The sequence below is a fragment of the Bombina bombina genome, chromosome 11, assembly GCF_027579735.1.
Source record: "Bombina bombina isolate aBomBom1 chromosome 11, aBomBom1.pri, whole genome shotgun sequence".
NCBI lineage: Eukaryota > Metazoa > Chordata > Amphibia > Anura > Bombinatoridae > Bombina > Bombina bombina.
The window spans coordinates 162,212,970-162,232,739 of NC_069509.1; the positions used below are offsets into that span (position 1 = coordinate 162,212,970).

The window sequence follows — 19,770 nt, forward strand, 5'->3', positions numbered from 1 at the left end:
GAAGGGGTTCAAATGGAACGCCTTGAAGAACGTTAAGAACTAAGTTTAAGCTCCACGGCGGAGCAACAGTCTTAAACACAGGCTTAATCCAAGCTAAAGCCTGACAAAAAGCCTGAACGTTTGGAACTTCAGCCAGACGTTTGTGTAGAAGAATAGACAGAGCAGAAATCTGTCCCTTTAACGAACTAGCAGATAAGCCCTTTTCTAAACCCTCTTGTAGAAAGGACAATATCCTAGGAATCCTAACCTTACTCCATGTGTAACTCTTGGATTCGCACCAATATAAATATTTACGCCATATCTTATGGTAAATTTTTCTGGTAACAGGCTTCCTAGCCTGTATTAAGGTATCAATAACCGACTCCGAGAAGCCACGCTTTGATAGAATCAAGCGTTCAATCTCCATGCAGTCAGCCTCAGAGAAATTAGATTTGGATGGTTGAAAGGACCCTGAATTAGAAGGTCCTGTCTCAGAGGCAGAGACCACGGTGGACAGGACGACATGTCCACTAGGTCTGCATACCAGGTCCTGCGTGGCCACGCAGGCGCTATCAGAATCACCGAAGCTCTCTCCTGTTTGATCTTGGCAATCAAACGAGGAAGCATCGGGAATGGTGGAAACACATAAGCCATGTTGAAGACCCAAGGGGCTGTCAGAGCATCTATTAGCACCGCTCCCGGGTCCCTGGACCTGGATCCGTAACAAGGAAGCTTGGCGTTCTGGCGAGACGCCATGAGATCCAGATCTGGTTTGCCCCAACGATGAATCAGTTGAGCAACGACCTCCGGATGAAGTTCCCACTCCCCCGGATGAAAAGTCTGGCGACTTAGAAAATCCGCCTCCCAGTTCTCCACGCCTGGGACGTAAATCGCTGACAGGTGGCAAGAGTGAGACTCTGCCCAGCGAATTATCTTTGAGACTTCCAACATCGCTAGGGAACTTCTGGTTCCCCCTTGATGGTTGATGTAAGCCACAGTCGTGATGTTGTCCGACTGAAATCTGATGAACCTCAGAGTTGCTAACTGAGGCCAAGCTAGGAGAGCATTGAATATTGCTCTTAATTCCAGAATATTTATAGGGAGGAGTTTCTCCTCCTGAGTCCATAATCCCTGAGCCTTCAGGGAGTTCCAGACTGCGCCCCAGCCCAGAAGGCTGGCGTCTGTTGTTACAATCGTCCAATCTGGCCTGCGAAAGGTCATCCCCTTGGACAGATGTGGCCGAGAAAGCCACCATAGAAGAGAATCTCTGGTCTCTTGATCCAGATTTAGTAGGGGGGACAAATCTGAGTAATCCCCGTTCCACTGACTTAGCATGCACAATTGCAGCGGTCTGAGATGCAGGCGCGCAAATGGTACTATGTCCATTGCCGCTACCATTAAGCCGATTACTTCCATGCACTGAGCTACTGACGGGTGTGGAATGGAATGAAGGACACGGCAAGCATTTAGAAGTTTTGATAACCTGGCCTCCGTCAGGTAAATTTTCATCTCTACAGAATCTATAAGAGTCCCTAGAAAGGGAACCCTTGTAAGTGGTAATAGAGAACTCTTTTCCACGTTCACCTTCCACCCATGCGACCTCAGAAATGCCAGAACTATCTCTGTATGAGACTTGGCAGTTTGAAAACTTGACGCTTGTATCAGAATGTCGTCTAGGTACGGAGTCACCGCTATGCCTCGCGGTCTTAGTACCGCCAGAAGTGAGCCCAGAACTTTTGTAAAGATTCTTGGAGCCGTAGCTAATCCGAAGGGAAGAGCTACAAACTGGTAATGCCTGTCTAGGAAAGCAAATCTTAGGTACCGATAATGATCCTTGTGAATCGGTATGTGAAGGTAGGCATCCTTTAAGTCCACTGTGGTCATGTACTGACCCTCTTGGATCATGGGAAGGATGGTTCGAATAGTTTCCATTTTGAATGATGGAACTCTTAGGAATTTGTTTAGGATTTTTAAGTCCAAGATTGGTCTGAAGGTTCCCTCTTTCTTGGGAACCACAAATAGATTTGAATAGAATCCTTGCCCGTGTTCCGTCCGCGGAACTGGGTGGATCACCCCCATTAGTAAGAGGTCTTGTACACAGCGTAGAAACGCCTCTTTCTTTATTTGGTTTGCTGATAACCTTGAAAGATGAAATCTCCCTCGTGGAGGAGAAGTTTTGAAGTCCAGGAGATATCCCTGAGATATGATCTCTAACGCCCAGGGATCCTGGACATCTCTTGCCCAAGCCTGGGCGAAGAGAGAAAGTCTGCCCCCCACTAGATCCGTTTCCGGATTGGGGGCCCTCTCTTCATGCTGACTTAGGGGCAGCAGCAGGTTTCTTGGCCTGCTTGCCCTTGTTCCAGGACTGGTTAACTTTCCAGCCCTGCCTGTAACGAGCAACAGCTCCTTCCTGTTTTGGAGCGGAGGAAGTTGATGCTGCTCCTGCCTTGAAGTTACGAAAGGCACGAAAATTAGACTGTTTGGCCTTTGATTTAGCCCTGTCCTGAGGTAGAGATTGGCCCTTACCTCCCGTAATGTCAGCTATAATTTCTTTCAAGCCGGGCCCGAATAAGGTCTGCCCTTTGAAAGGAATATTAAGCAATTTAGATTTAGAAGTCACGTCAGCTGACCAGGATTTAAGCCATAGCGCTCTGCGCGCTTGGATGGCGAATCCGGAGTTCTTAGCCGTAAGTTTAGTTAAATGTACGACGGCATCAGAAACAAATGTGTTAGCTAGCTTAAGTGCTTTAAGCTTGTTCATAATTTCATCCAATGGAGCTGAGCGAATGGCCTCTTCCAGAGACTCAAACCAGAATGCCGCCGCAGCAGTGACAGGCGCAATGCATGCAAGGGGCTGTAAGATAAAACCTTGTTGAACAAACATTGCCTCTTAATTCTGGCAATTTAGATAATACTTCTGTCATAACAGTAGCCATGTCTTGCAAAGTGATTTGTAAGGGCCTCCCTGATGTACTTGGCGCCACAAAATCACGCACCTCCTGAGCGGGAGGCGAAGGTACTGACACGTGAGGAGAGTTAGTCGGCATAACTTCCCCCTCGTTGTCTGGTGATAATTTCTTTACATGTAAAGATTGACTTTTATTTAAAGTAACATCAATGCAATTAGTACACAAATTTCTATTGGGCTCCACATTGGCCTTTAAAGGATTCCAAAACTTAAGTTTTTTGTCCATAACCTGACCATCAATTTCAAATCACTAACGTGTATATTTCATCACTTACCTACTTTTACAGTCCAACGATCTTTCTGAACACTATAAAATTAAAATGTATTTTCCTAAGATGACATCATTACAGCCAACCCTCTAATATGGGCCGTGCACACCAAACTTCAATTTCCAATCGTATTGCAATTTTCTGCATATCATTAAGTGACAATGTCGTCACCCGGCGCATGCGCATTACGATCCGTTGACCCGCGCATGTGCATATCTGATCCATGATACCACACTTAGCCATACAGTGGTATTGTAAATAAGCATATGCTGTGCTCTTACAAACTCTATTCATCAAATTCAGCATAAAGTGAAATAAAATTAATGTGTTTTATTCATAAGTTTGTCCGTTTTTATACACATATAGAATTAATGCTCGTTATTGTTAGGGAGATTCTCGCAGCAATCCTCACTTACCTGCTCTATTCAGTGTATTGAGCATACAGTTAAATAAAATTAATATGGGTTTCATTGATAATTTTGTCCGTTTTTCTATACATATAGAATTAATGCTCGTTATTACTAGGGAGATTCTTGCAGCGATCCACACTTACCTGCTCTATTCAGCAGCTCTGTCTGATATCAACACAGCAGGTCTGCTGGTTTGCTGTGAGTTACGTCAAGAATGACGTGGACGGTATATCGCGCATGCGCATATCATCAAACCGACGCCATTTTCATAACCTGGGTTATCGTTCAGAATTGGATGATGGTAATGAATCGCCGTCGGTGGGTTTGGAAAACCTTGTATTTTCGCAATCGGATTGCTAAGAAAGGGTAAATATTATAAACGCAATGCAAATTACAAAAATATAGAAAATATATCGATATTTCAATTTAAGATGACTTTTTTTCTGGGTTTAGTGTCCCTTTAAACATAGTGAACAAAGAGATTCATCTGTGTCAGACATGTTTAAACAGACTAGCAATGAGACTAGCAAGCTTGGAAATACTTTTCTAAATAAATTTACAAGCAATATAAAAAACGCTACTGTGCCTTTAAGAAGCACAAAAAGCTGTCACAGTTGAAATAACAATGAACCAAAATAGTTATAGCAACCAATTTTTCACAGTAAATGTATTAAGTTAGCAAAGGATTGCACCCACCAGCAAATGGATGATTAACCCCTTAATACCCAAAAACGGATAACAATTTAATAATTAACGTTTTTATCACAGTCAAAACACACTGTCACAGGTCTGCTGTGACTGATTACCTCCCTCAAAATGAATTTTGAAGACCCCTGAGCTCTCTAGAGACGATCTGGATCATGGAGGATGAAGTAGACAGATTGTGACTGAATTTTTACTGCGCAAAAAAGCGCTAAAATAGGCCCCTCCCACTCATATTACAACAGTGGGGAAGCTCAGATAACTGTTTCTATGCAGAAAACAAAGATGGCCATGTGGTAAAAATCATGCCCCAATAAGTTTTATCACCAAGTACCTCACAAAAAACGATTAACATGCCAGTAAACGTTTTAAACATACATTTGAAAAGTTATGAAGTGTTATTAATAAGCCTGCTACCAGTCGCTTTTACTGCAGTTAAGGCTCATACATTATTTTAGTATTAACAGTATTTTCAGAGTCAATTCCATTCCTTAGAAAAATACATTCAGTGTACACACACTCATCAGCCTAATACCAGTCGCTATCACTGCATTTAAGGCTGAACTTACTTTACATTGGTATCAGCAGTATTTTCTCAGTCAATTCCATTCCTCAGAAAAATAATTTACTGCACATACCTCATTTGCAGGGGGGCCCTGCATGCTATTCCCCTTTTCTGAAGTTACCTCACTCCTCAGATGAGAACAGCCAGTGGATCTTAGTTACGTCTGCTAAGATCATAGAAAACGCAGGCAGATTCTTCTTCTAATGCTGCCTGAGAACAAACAGCACACTCCGGTGCCATTTAAAATAACAAACTTTTGATTGTAGAAATAAACTAAGTTAAAAAACACCACAGACCTCTCACAGCGACCTATCTTTAGTTAGGCTGCAAGAGAATGACTGGATATGACATGTGAGGGGAGGAGCTATATAGCAGCTCTGCTTGGGTGATCCTCTTGCAACTTCCTGTTAGGAAGAGATATATTCCATAAGTAATGGATGACCCGTGGACTGACTACACTTAACAAGAGAAATTGCCTGCTCTATCTGAATCATGAAAGAAAAAGTTGGGTTTAGTGTCCCTTGGAAATAAACTGCAGTTTTCTTTACTACACAAACGTTTTGAGGTTTATTTCCTGCTAATATTACAGGCTGGCCGATCTGGACCCCTGCAAGATTATGGCCAAAGAGAGTACACAGTTTTTCACGCTACTTCATTTTCTTGCAAACAGAAAAACAGGTACACAAACAAGAGGAAAATATATAAACCAAAAAATATTTACCAGGTACAAAGTGTGAGACAATCATGGTCAGACAGGATCGCAGGTAAACCGTCTGCGCCGACACAAGGTTTCCCAAAAAGGCCAAATATTCCTCCACAACTTCTTTGCTTCGATTTAACCATGGTAGTTTCTACAGGAGATTGATATTGTAACTAAAAGCAATTACAAACCATAAGATCTTTAGCTAAACTTTGAGATACTGGTTGAAATCAAACTTAAATATTTGTTGAGCGGAATTAGGTCTGGTCTGATACATCTATGGATTAATGGTGACTTATTCTCTTAGAATCAGTAATATCGGCAATAAAATACAAAAACACCCTGTAAGAATGGGGACCCAAAGTAAGAGGGTTAAAAGACCAGTAAATACAGTAGATTTGCACACACAACACATGCACAATAAAAAGACAATGCAATAGCACTTAGCCTGAACTTCATATGAGTAGTAGATTTTTTTTCTGACATATGTCAGTTATGTCTATTCCCACTCTCTCTGCATCATGTGACAGCCATCAGCCAATCACAAATGAATATACATATATTCTGAGAATTATTGCACATGCTCAGTAGGGACTGGTGACTCAAAAAGCGTAAATATAAAAAGACTGTGCTCATTTTTGTTAATGGAAGTAAATTGGAAAGTTGTTTAAAAATGCTGCTCTCTCTGAATCATGAAAGTTTAATTTTGACTTGAGTGTTCCTTTAAATGTTCAAATGAACAAATTCTATGAATTGGTGACACAAATATACGTCTGTTAACAACAAACGGCTCAGCATGAGCAATTATACTAAAGGCCAAAATAAAAAATGTAACTCTATAAAAATAAAACACCAACAAGAAAGAGTTTCACCAGCTGCTTTGAACATGTAAGTTCAACAGGAACCAGGTCACTAGAAAGTATTTATGCATCTGCACATGAGCTTCGGGTAAACTTAAAGGGACACTAAAATCAAAAGTAAACGTTCATGATTCAGATAATGCACACAATTTTAAACATCTTTCCAATTTACTTCCAGTATCAAAATTGTGCACTGTATTTTTATATGCACATTTTGAGGCACCAGATCCTACTGAGCATGTGCAAACAGTTCACAAGATATTTGCATATGTGTTTTGTCATTGGTTAATGGCTTTCACGTGATACAAGAGCAGGAAAAATGGAAATAACTGAAATTTGTCATAAAAAAAAAAAATCTACTACTCATTTGAAACTTAAACTAAGTGTTATTGCATTGTCTTTTTATCATGCATTTGCCGATTATGTATTTCTACAGCATTTAATAGTAATTTAACAATGAACACTGTCCCTTTTACATATGAGTAAACAGAGCTCTGTGGGAATGCAATTTAACAGAACATATCAAGCATCAGTATTTAAAAGGCATGTAAGTGAAAAATAAACTGCTATAATTTGTTAGACCATTTTATTATTACAAGTTGTCTTATGGTAACTCTGTTTAGCCACAACAATGTCTAATGTCCCGCTTAGGAGTCCCTACTCTTGAGTAGGACATAGCTGTAAGCCAATCAGCAGTGGCATTTGCACCTAACCACCAATCATCAGCCATGTCCTGCATTTCACAGCTCTTATTTGTTTAAGCCTATTTGCAGTTGTTAAACAGAGTTGCAAAGTGACAGAGTAATAATAAAACGCTGTCACAAACTGGAGCATTTTATTTCTGCACTAACATATCCTTCGAATTATCTTTAGACCAAGTAACTTGGTCAGGAGCTCATACTGTTAGATGTAAGTAGCTGCGAAATCACAAGACAGCACGTTTATTAATACCCACATCTCAGCCAACACACAATGTTGTAGGAATCAGCTGAGCTCAGGGAAGTCGGCTTCAAATTACGCAGCCACTGCCAGAAACGGAGTCATCACAGACCCTGCAGATGGGCGCAGCATTTAGGTAACATAGGTCAAACCATTTTGGTCCCTTTTTAAATCATCCCAAACTCCTGAACTTCTATAAATATTATCTATCTGCTATTTAGTGTGATTGTGTGAGCACTATAAAAATATTACTAATAAAAAAGAGACAGATAATAAACTCATAGGTTCTACGAGGAGCATAATGGGGACACTTTATACAAACAGTCCTAATAGCACTTTATCCAGGACCACGATAATACTGCAGCATTATTCAAGAACAAAATCATGCCGTAAATAAGGATAATTTGTTTCAATAAACTGATCCTACAGTTTGCTTTTGCATTCAGTGGTTTTGAATTGGGCGGTTTTTATCTTGCTATGGGATTTGAAATGTTGTACTCTCTGCACAACTGAAAACAATGACCAAACAGATGTAGCTCACCAGGATGATGCTGACGATCTGCTCGTGTTGTTTTGTCAGGGAGGTAACGGAGATACGGAACTCACGCAGCCAGTTTAGAATCTGTGCGTCCTGCAAAATTACAAAAGTAATGGCGATGTAAACGTTTGTGGAATCACATTGCATGAATAAAGTCTTTACATGTATTGGTAGAACACAAACATAAAAATCCTACTAATGTTAAACCTATTAATATTTTTTTCGACTCCAAACAACATATATAGACAACCAATGCTAAAATTATACAGTTGTACATAAAATTAGAACCCCAATCACACATGAAGAGCCTAAATTAATGACCCTTAATTCACATAATATTGTATAACCTAAAGAGACACTATTAAAATAATGTTCTATCATACATACGAAAAGGCAGCATTTACACGTCATCACATGTCAAGTAAAGTCTCTTGCAAACATACCTAGGTTTACTCTTTAATAAAGGATATGAAGAAAACAAAGAAAGATTTTATTTAAAATGTATGCTGTATCTAAACAAACTTTTTTTTCTCACTTTACTGTCCCTTTAAATATAAACTGAAACTTATACTGCAGTATTCGCTTTGTATTTCCTATTAACCTTATAGACTGGAAAATCAGTTAAAAAACAAAACAACTAATTTTGACATTTTCTCTTTCAGACGTAACAAAATTGTCTCAAACTTGAGCCTTATTACCATGGGTCTTTAGAATAATTAGCAATGCTCATTTATGTTACATAAAAAAAGAGACTCTGTATGGAAATGTGTGGTCCCCCTAAAAGGAGGCATTAGTTTTTTGTTTGGTTTTTCCTGAAAACACATGTTCTGGGCTGAAGAGATCTTTTTTCTTATCAAGCATGTATACTACCACAGTAACCTGCGCGCATTCCGTGTTATCAAGCATGTATACTACCACAGTAACCTGCGCGCATTCCGTGTTAACAAGCATGTATACTACCACAGTAACCTGCGCGCATTCCGTGTTAACAAGCATGTATACTACCACAGTAACCTGCGCGCATTCCGTGTTATCAAGCATGTATACTACCACAGTAACCTGCGCGCATTCCGTGTTATCAAGCATGTATACTACCACAGTAACCTGCGTGCATTCCGTGTTATCAAGCATGTATACTACCACAGTAACCTGCGTGCATTCCGTGTTATCAAGCATGTATACTACCACAGTAACCTGCGTGCATTCCGTGTTATTAAGCATGTATACTACCACAGTAACCTGCGTGCATTCCGTGTTAATTTCAGGTTTGCTGTTCACTCAAATGCAAAATCATTTTTGGTGTACAGAGACATCTTAAAGGGACATAAAACCAAAAACATTCTTTCATGATTCAGATAGAACATACCATTTTTGAACAACTTTTCAAATTTTATAATCAAATTTTCTTCATTTTCTTGTTATCCTTTTTCGAAAAGCAGGAAGGTAAGTTCATACACACTACCTATCTAGATAGATATAGAACAACAAGAGAACGACACAAATTTGATAATAGAAGTCAATTAGAAACATTTTTTTAAATTGCATGCTCTATCTGAATCATGAAATAAGAAAATTGAGTTTCATGTCCCTTTAAAGGGTCACTGAACCCAATTTTTTTATTTCCTGATTCAGAAAGAGCATGCAATTTTAAGCAACTTTCTAAATTACTCCTATTATCAATGTTTCTTCATTCTCTTGGTATCTTTATTTGAAAAGCAAGAATGTAAGTTTAGAAGCCGGCCCATTTTTGGTGGGTTGTTCTTGCGGATTGGTGGATAAATTCACTCACCAATAAACACATGCTGTCCAGTGTGCTGAACCAAAAATTGGGTGGCTTCTTAGCTTAGATGCTTTCTTTTTCAAATAAAGGTAGCAAGAGAACAAAGAAAGATTGATAATAGGAGTAAATTAGAAAGTTGCTTAACATTGTATGCTCTATCTGAATCATGAAAGAAACAATTTGGGTTCGGTGTCCCTTTAACGGTTCAGAATTTACTGAAAACTCAGTAAAAAGGGCAGAAGAGAAAAATTACTATGACACGATGACTGGTGAAAACATAGAAAGTTACCTTTATCTCTGGGTCTGATAACTGATGCTTCAAAAGCTCAAAGTCAGTGGTGTCGCCCTAAATAGGATATAATTCATATCAAAACATGATCTAATGTAATTTAATGAAGAATTCAATACAATGATACCAAATATACAAATTCAGTATAGGAGCAGGATTTCTGTAGGTTTTCTAAACTAAAAAATATCCCAGCCAGTTTCTTCAAAAAACATATAGAAACATATTTATGGTAGATAAGAAGCAGAAGGTATATCGAGTTTGCACATATTTCCTTGTAAAGAACAACCTGATTTTTAAGACAGCCCTATGTTTTTTCCAGGCCAGGGCTTGACAAATAAGTTGAAAATCTAGGAGCCATCAATTTCTGTGTCGCCAAGATTGTATATATTATTTTATAGATGTATATACTGTCTTACTCTACATATCCCAAGATTGTTTAGAAATAGAGCATCATGATATACTTCTTAGTTTAGTTTTTATCTACCAGAAAAGTGTAAAAACAAAAACCATAAAGCTGCAAACATTACTATTGAAATCAAACTAGACTGCCTCGTAATCCTTAAAGGGACACTGAACCCAATTTTTTTCTTTTGTGATTCAGAGAGAGCATGCAATTTTAAGCAACTTTCTAATTTACTCCTATGATCAATCTTTATTCGTTCTCTTGCTATCTTTATTTAAAAAAGAAGGCATCTAAGCTTTTTTATTAGTTCAGTACTCTGGACAGCACTTTTTTATTGGTGGATTAATTTATCCACAAATCAGCAAGAACAACCCAGGTTGTTCACCAAAAATGGGCCGGTATCTAAACTTACATTCTTGCATTTCAAATAAAGATACCAAGAGAATGAAGAAAATGTGATAATAGGAGTAAATTAGAAAGTTGCTTAACATTTCATGCTCTATCTAAATCACGAAAGAAAAAATTTGGGTTCAGTGTCCCTTTAATCAGCAGTAGTGAAAGCAGGCGGGCATTTGATCCATTTGAAGGAGTGGATCCCCTTAGTTAGGATTTTGGGTCAGGTTTAGACAACTCTCAACTTTTGTTTTTATTAAAGAGGTTGCCAGATTTCACATTTTAGTTTCCATAGGGAATTGGTGTCCATATTTGTCAAGCCCTATTAAATTCCCATACAGTCTCTGTCATCACAACCACAACTGGAAGTCTATTCCATGATCAACTGCACTTTGCTTTGGCTAATTACACCAGAACCTAATACCCTGTTTTTACACAGGATGAAATATCAACCAGATTGCAAAACTCACAAAATGTCAATAATACACTGATGGCAATATGGCGGCAGATACTTCTACTTTATATATTTGCTGCCTCTTAGAGCAAGGCCATAATCACCTCAGAGTACTTGAACAGGATGTCTGTAACTTTCCCACCAAACCTGACGGTTTTCTTTGGTGGGGAGTTGATAAAGTCATCACATTCAGCAAACATATTGGAAAGCACTGTAAAAACAAATAATATAGTCACTTATAGCAAACAATAGAAACAAAAAGATACACTGTGTATGGCCAAAATGGCTTCACATATTCCAACACATTCTCCAGCTGGAGGAGTATGCTTACATTAAACTCAGGACCGAGGACTCTTATAGTCAAATGAAGTGTATGGGACAAAAATATTGCAAAAAATTCCAATATAGTAATCAAGCCGGGTCATCCGAACATGTATAAACCCTGTCAAGAGTTGCAATGAAATGTTTCAGTTGATACCAGTTTACTGCACTATACTGTGTAACTAAATAGATAAAAGAGAAAGCTATGTAAAACAACACTCTTACTATTGGAAGGTTTATTGTATATTCTTCTTTCACAGTGTGATGTATGTTACATATGTGCCAGTAAAGTTGCATTTCAAAAAAATAAAATATAGGATTAAATAATGACCGATCATGAATGAAACAGAACTAGAATTCTAAGAATCAGTTGTTGTTAGTAACATGAAATGGAAATAATCCGCTCCTAACAGGAATTCTGTAGCAGCTTCTGCTATATCCGTAGTAAACATTAGTTTTACTAAATCCCTGCTAGTATAAGTGTTTCATACCGAGGGGTCATTTAAAATACTTTGCTCTGTCTTGTAACCGCATGGTATGGGTAAGATGAGCGTAAAACAAACTCTTGTATCTAACTCAAGCTACCAAAACAGATAGACACTGTAATGTAAAAATTGGTTTCCCCTTAATGTGTACATTGCCTTGTATCAGCTGTCATTTCCACAAAATAAGTGGGAAACTGACCATTGAGGTTTATCTTTGCATATGAAATAGGCGCCTTTACTAACTGAAAAAACAAGACAATGAAATGGGCTGAGCTTGAAAGGAGAGCAGACCCCATTAGCTTCTTTCTATATATTTACACAAAATCCTCCTTATCTTATCTTTCTATACAGACTGAGACCAATATTTAGAGAGAACAATTGTAAATGAACATGTTACTACCTCTGCATACAACTGAACACTATTATAGTGTAAAACTACATGCTCTAATTTGTTACAGCATTTAAAGTTAACACTAGCGATCCTGCAATGAGATGTTTTTAAACCCTGTAAAGGGGTTAAATACATAGTTAAAGGACAGCGCAGGAAGCGCAGAAAGCTGCCTGTCACCCAGTCAGCAGTGGCAGTCACATAGCTGAGCAGTGACTAGCACTGATGTTTGGGTCCATGGCCGTGTCCGCTAAGGACCAGTAGTGCTCTGTGGCTCCCTTTGAGGGGTTTATTGTCGTTATAAGAGCCCTTTAATTTCTTTATAAAAATCAGAGGGTAATATAGTTTATATTTCCCTAATAACGTATTTTAACTCTACACATTATCTGTGTAGGGACTAGGGACAAAAAAATATTTAACCACCTGGAAAGAAGTCTGAAAAAATACAGTGATAGCAAGAGGATTTTCACACTTTTACCCTAGGCCAGTAACAGGGGGAGCATTTACTTTATTAAAGGGATATAAAATCCACATTTTTGCTCTCATGATTCAGACAGAGCATGCAATTTTAAGCAACTTTCTAATTTACTCCTATTATCAATTTTTCTCATTTACTCATATTAAAAAAATATATATATTCGTTCTCTTGGTATCATTACTTGAAAAAGCAGGAATGTAAGCTTAGGAGCCAGCCCATTTTTGGTTGAACACCCTGGGTAGCACTTGCTGATTGGTTGCTAGATTTAGCCACCAATCAGCAACCGCTACCCAGGTACTCAACCAAAAATGTCCCAACTCCTATGCTTACATTCCTGCTTTTTCAAGTAAAGATACAAAGAGAACAAAGTTTTTTTCTCTTATATGAGCATAGTTGCCAACATTTCAAAAAAAATTCCAGGGACACTTTGCAGCAGAGCAAGCAAGCGGGTTACTGGAGTATTGACGACCTACTGTTCAACTGCTCCGCCCACTCCATTCTGCAATCAAAACACACCCATTTGAAAGTAATAGTATAATTTAGACTTATCCATAGTTTATTATACAGATTACAGCACCAAACTCCTACACCTACCCAGTCACTGGAACACATTCTGGGCATATGGTTATTTTTACAACACAGCATCAAAATTAGAAAGACAAATAATATGTGAACCCATTCAATAATAATAACAATATTCCATTAGGAATGAATTATATTTAAATAATACACTACATCTATTTATCATCTATCTGTATATGTGAATGTGTGTGTATGTGTATATATATATATATATATATATATATATATATATATATATGCAAACAACAAATGTTGTGCAAAGGAGATTTTCAGGGACATTTCCAGGGACAAAAAAAATCCAGGGACTGTCCCTGGAAATCAGGGACTGTTGGCAACTATGTATGAGTAATTAAAAAGTTTCTTAAAATTGCTGCTCTATCTGAATCATGAAGGGAAAAAATGGGTTTTATAACCCTTTAATATCTTGCACAAACTTTACAATCCCCACATTTTCTATTAAAAGCAAATAATATATAGCACCAACATGAGGATTTAACTACTAGATTTTATGAGCATTTTTTGTAACCCCCGTATAAATTGTACATTAATTAGAACCATTCCCGCACTAACAGCAACAAAAACCCCGATCCCCAATTAAGCACTAAAACCCAGAGCGAGTAACTACCGGCCCCGTACCGGGAACACGAAACAAGATTCCGGAGTTACAAAGAGCAATGTGCGACAATTCCAGCACGTAACAGGAGGAGACCGGAAGTGATAGTGGACCGGAAGCGGAAGTGAAGCAACGCGAAGCTTGAAGAAGCAGCGGCCAAATTTGGTGTTCAATGATGGCATAAATGTCTGTGGTACAGTCAGTAACTAGTATGATGTGATGATAAAATGCTGGGAGATAGGAGGCCATTGTGTCTCATTACGCTTTATGCTTGTAACTGCAGTTTAGATGGAATTATTTATAGATCTCTTTTGTTATCACATGACATTTATTATCCATAAATCCCGACGTGAAGGCACCATAGCATCTTCTGAAATAATTTTGATGGCCTTTGAAGAGGCAGAAAACTCAAAATAAAACTTTAATTATTCAGATAGTGCATATCGTTTTAATTAAAGAACTTTCCAATTTACCTCTATTAAACTGGTAGAGTAAGAAGCAGCAAGCCACTGCTGGGAGCTAGCTGCAAAATCTCCTTCAGGATTGGGGTTTTCTCATTGAGAAGCTTAATTTGCTGTTCCTTTAGGGGGCCAAGGTATGGAGACTCCTCTCTAAACATTATCAGTTCTTACTGGATTGTCTAGATCTGAGAAAAACACATAATATGTCAGAATGGGAACCGGATCTCAGACAAGAATTTTATGCTAAACTGGTTTAAGTTAATTTCAGTAACTAGGTGTTATCAGGCCTGCCAAGAGATCCCACCTATCACTCCAATTGCCTGTAGGATTGCCACCTTTCGTGGAAGAAAATACCGGCCTCGCTAATTAACTTAGTCTTGTTATCCCAGTGTTAGGTGAAATGATAAGTAGAAATCCCACAGCCAAGAAAAGCACAAGGACTAAGATATGTAGGATTCAAACAGGATACATTAGGCCTAAGGAAATACAGGCAGGATAAGTACAGGAACAGGTTACAACAAACTCACAGGCACAATGCCAGGAATATCGCTGTACCAAGGGATAAGTAGATCAAGGTCAAAGTCCAGGCCAGCTCAGCAACAATATCAGAAGACTGCGGAACCGGGGAAATCGACAGGCCAACATATCAGCAAAACATAATCCAAGGTTACCTTGGCATTAAGAGTGGGGAAAACAGATGGTTGATTCCTAAAGTGTAAATGACAATGATTAGGAAACCCACGACAATCAGAAGGATTCCGTCATATTTCTCTGAAAAAGGTATCCTGGGAGCGGGAGTTGCAGAAGTCTCAGGCTTATTAATTGGTTCACTGGCCGTAGCTCCTTGTTCTATAGGTACTCCAAGCATAATTACCAGAGAAGTAGTAAGCTTAGATAGGATGCACATGGTCTCTCAGTAGTTGGCCTTGATGCATAACTGCACGCACAATCTTGTTGGGGTCCAATGACATGGCCCGTGTATATTATCAGGCCTTCTGAGCGATCCCACCTATCACTCCAATTGCCTGGCCAGTAGTCTTGTTATCCCAACCTCAGGTGAAATGATAGGTAGAACTCCCACAGCAAAGAAAAGCACAAGGACACAGATATGGAAGATGCGAACCGTATATACTAGGCCTCAGGAAATACAGACAGAAAGGATATGTACAGAAACAGATTATGGCAAACTCACGGTCAGATACAAAGCCAGAATCAGCAACTGGAAGGAACAATATTGCAGTACCAAAAAGTAAGCAGATCAAGGTCAAAGTCCAGGCCGTGTCAGCAACATCCGAAGTCAGTGATACTAGGGAAAATCCAAGAGCAAAGTAGAAGAAAGGCCAAAATGTCAGCAACAAGTTACCTAATATCAGAACAGCGCACCCAGGTAGCAAGAAGCTAAACCTATACACAGTCAAACAAAAGGAAACAGGAAGCACCTTATAAAGGACTGAAGGCGCTAAACATAAGTGAGGCCTGGAGTGCACAACGATAATAATAGTGCACATGCAATAATATAAAGTGGCAGAATAAACTTAGCATGCCTGTGATAAAATATATGCACCTGCATATAAAGAACAGCGCTATACAAAAATAACTAACCTGAGTATAAATACTAATAGAGTCCTAAATAAAAGATATGATCTAAATAGCACGCCCGCACCAACTTTATAAAAATAGAGCCAAATAAGCAATATTAGCAATAACTGCGGGGCTGAGCTAAGTAGACAGGTGCACACATAGTGCTGAAAATAACTAACAGCACTATGCTCTCATCAACAGCATGCCCTAAGCTACACAGCGCACTAGCCCTGAACATCAATAGCGTGCTTACATCCACAGAGCACTTACATAGTCTAACAAAATGTCAGTGCACCTGCACTATCCTATAGCGTGCTCTCACTGAAATCACAGCACACCGAACAAACTTCAGACAAACAGTTACTGGCAAGGTGACATTTGATCCTTGCCAAACTACATAGAATGTCATCTACACATTCCCCTCTTTGCTGACGTGCATGTGGAAAAGATAGGTTATGATATACATATGTGGTGGGAATGCTCAAAGATTACAAATCTCTGGAACTCAACCCTCACCTTATGTGCCAGACCATGCAGGACTCGAGGTCTGTTTGCTACACTTAGGGAACATCAAAACGTTGAGGCCTAACAAACATATATATATATAGTTCTCAATTCATAGGTCCAATACAGAATGGCCTGACACGTTTTGCGCATGCGCACATGTGCTTCATCAGAGGCTATATATGTATATATATATATATATAGTGTTGTTGACAGTGGTATTGTCATTAGCAAGGAATTGAAAGCAACAGAAAGCTCCCACATTGATAAATGTTATTGATACATTAAATTTATGGAAGAAAAGGTTTACTTAAAGGGACATAATACTCATATGCTAAATCACTTGAAAGTGATGCAGCATAACTTTAAACAACTGACAGGAAAATATCACCTGAGCATCTCTATGTAAAAAGGAAGATATTTTACCTCACAATAGGGCTGCACAATTAATCGCATATGCGTTTTAAAACCGCAATTTTAAAATCGCAAGGAGTCGCGATTTTTTCCTACATAAAAAATTCCTTTAGAAGTGGCTGTAATGCATTGATTTATTTGTGATTTCTTGCAAACCAGCTCCATCTAGTGGTTGCTTTTAGCACACATTTGTAAAATGGTTCTTTTACTTTCACTTTCTGTTCTGAGAAGCAGCCGATCAATCTAGAAATCTAAAAGCAGAGCCCATGCAGGAATGAAGACGAGGGAAAGCCACTTACTTATATTTCCCCCTATGGAACCTCCCACACAATCTCCTGCTCTCTGAGAAACGGCTTAAATACATAGCAGATGCAGTTAACCCCACGGCTCCCAAAAAGGCTAAAACTGCAGTCCCCTCTGCTGCTGGGTTAACTTAACTGCATCTACAATGTATTTTATATCAGTAAGGCGCAGCATTTCTGAAAGGAGCAGCCCCCCCACCCTACTGCTATATGCCTGTAATGGATTCCTGGACAGGAGAAAAAATATACAATATATATATATATATATATATACAGGTATATATATATATATATGTGTGTGTATGTGGCTTACACTACTTCATTTGTTAATCATACCACTGTCCACAGTTAGAATGACTGTCCAAGAAAACATGACAGTGTTTTTTTGTGGTTTGTATTTTTATGCTCCAAGAGTGTATTGGAAATTGAGAAACGTGTACATTAATATTCTGTAGTGTTAAATAAACTTTATAATGCAAAATGAAGGTGTTTTAGTCATTTATAAGAAAATCGCGATTAAATCGCAATCACGTTTTTTTTTTAAAAAATTGTGATTTTTTTTTTTTTTTGCCCATATCGCCCAGCCCTACCTCACAATTTCCTCAGCTCATCAGAGTAAGTACTGTGTAAAAAGTTATACTTCAGCTGCTGTTAAAAAAATAAATGAAGAAATGAACTGCAGCCATTCAGCATCAGCAGTACTGAAGTCATGAACTCTTTTACTGTGATCTCATGAGATTTCACTTAACTCTCATGAGATTTCATAGTAAACTTCCTTAAACTGAATAGGGAAACAACATGAGTGTGCATGAGGCTCACTCCCTTGCCGGTCCCGGGACAGGCATACTGATTTGCTGCTTAAAGTCCTTTACAATGGGGTGTGAATACTTAGGACATTTTGAGGTAAAATATCTTTCTTTTTTACATATAGATGTTAAGGTGATATTTTCTACTCCGCTTTTTACAGCTGTGCTGCATCATTTCCAAGTGTTTCAACATTTGGGTATCATCGCCCTTTAATGAGGGGAATACCCGCTCTGCAAAGCGAGATATAGGAATTCCTTACACCATATATTTAAGTTGTAACATGGGACTTACATAATTATTTTATTTCTGCCAATCAAATGACTTATTTTTGGAGCCTTTGTGGCCGATTTATCATCAGCCTGTCCGACGTGATCCGCTCAACGGATCATGTCTGACAGACATTGATGAATGCCGACATCATACGATGTCGGCATTTATCATTGCACAAGCAGTTCTGGTGAACTGCTTGTGCTATGCCGCCCCCTGGAGATTTGCGGCCAATCGGCCGCTAGCAGGGGGGTGTAAATCAGCCCGATTGTATGGGATCGGGCAGATTGATGTCCGCAGCCTCAGAGCAAACGGACCAGTTATGGAGCAGCGGTCTTAAGACCGCAGCTTCATAATTGCTGTTTCAAGCGAGCCTTAAGGCTCGGGCAGAAACAGGGGCATCAAGCTCCATTCAGAGCTTCATAATTCGGCCCCTTTGGGTGGTCTAGGGAGAGGTTGTGTAGGTGAGTCTTTTCTTTTAGCCTCTATTTATTTATCCCCTTTTGTATCTGCCAGGGAGCTTATTCTTTGTTTTTTACAGATGGGTTAGATGTTTCACAATTTGATGCACTTATTGGTTCTGGCAGATCACACTTATTGTTACATTCTGTTATGTGAATGTTTACTGAATTTCACTGTTAATTTTGATGAGTACTGTAATTGCAGCCGTCAGTTCCCTCTTATACTGATATACTGAATTGTAAATTTGAGCAATACTGCTTTGTTCATTATACCTATGTTATCTTACCTTTCTTTTTTTAAATTAATAAAGTCAATGAAAAAATAAAAAAAATGCAGATAGGAGTAGGAGTGTGCATGTGACTGCAGCAGTATATGGCAGCAGTTTTATAACTGTTAAATATTTGCAAGAATAGTAGGTGGCAGTGGTATTTCCTGTCATGCACTGCTCCAAACATGTGCACTCTACCTATCTAGATATACAATGAGAAGAAAGTAAATATTTCACCTCCCTTTAAGTTGTTATAGTTCTTTAAACCAAAACATGTGATATAGTGCACTATCAAAAGATATAGAAATATGTGTGTGTATATATATATATATATATATATATATATATACACACACACAGGCAGTCCCAGTTTGAGCAATCCCAAGTTGGTAGAATGTTAGACTTTCAACCTCCAAGAGAGTAAATGTGATAATAGTCAAGTCCTATCTGTGTAGCCATACTCGCATATCATTGAGCTTAGAACTAAGCTTAGTAATATGTGAGTATGGGTCTAATGTTGTAGTAATAACAAGTTACACAAAATAGGACTTTACTATTATCACATTTACTCTCTTGGAGGTTAAAAAG

At 38.6% G+C, this 19,770-nt stretch overlaps 1 protein-coding gene across 2 annotated transcripts in view; it reads right to left on the minus strand.

Annotated features, from left to right (window-relative positions):
* RRN3 (RRN3 homolog, RNA polymerase I transcription factor) overlaps window positions 1–19,770 on the minus strand; it is a 75,582-nt gene that overhangs the window by 51,101 nt on the left and 4,711 nt on the right. Inside the window, exons 1-5 of one of the 2 annotated variants that reach the window (XM_053694542.1) lie at window positions 14,140–14,217; window positions 11,354–11,460; window positions 10,000–10,056; window positions 7,934–8,023; window positions 5,615–5,744 (exon numbers count right to left, since the gene is read on the minus strand). In XM_053694542.1, coding sequence (XP_053550517.1) covers window positions 5,615–5,744; window positions 7,934–8,023; window positions 10,000–10,056; window positions 11,354–11,449 — 373 coding nt within the window. In that variant the 5' untranslated portion in view covers window positions 11,450–11,460; window positions 14,140–14,217. Of the gene's footprint in view, window positions 1–5,614; window positions 5,745–7,933; window positions 8,024–9,999; window positions 10,057–11,353; window positions 11,461–14,139; window positions 14,218–19,770 lie in introns of those variants that run through there. The other variant, XM_053694543.1, reaches the window with a different exon arrangement.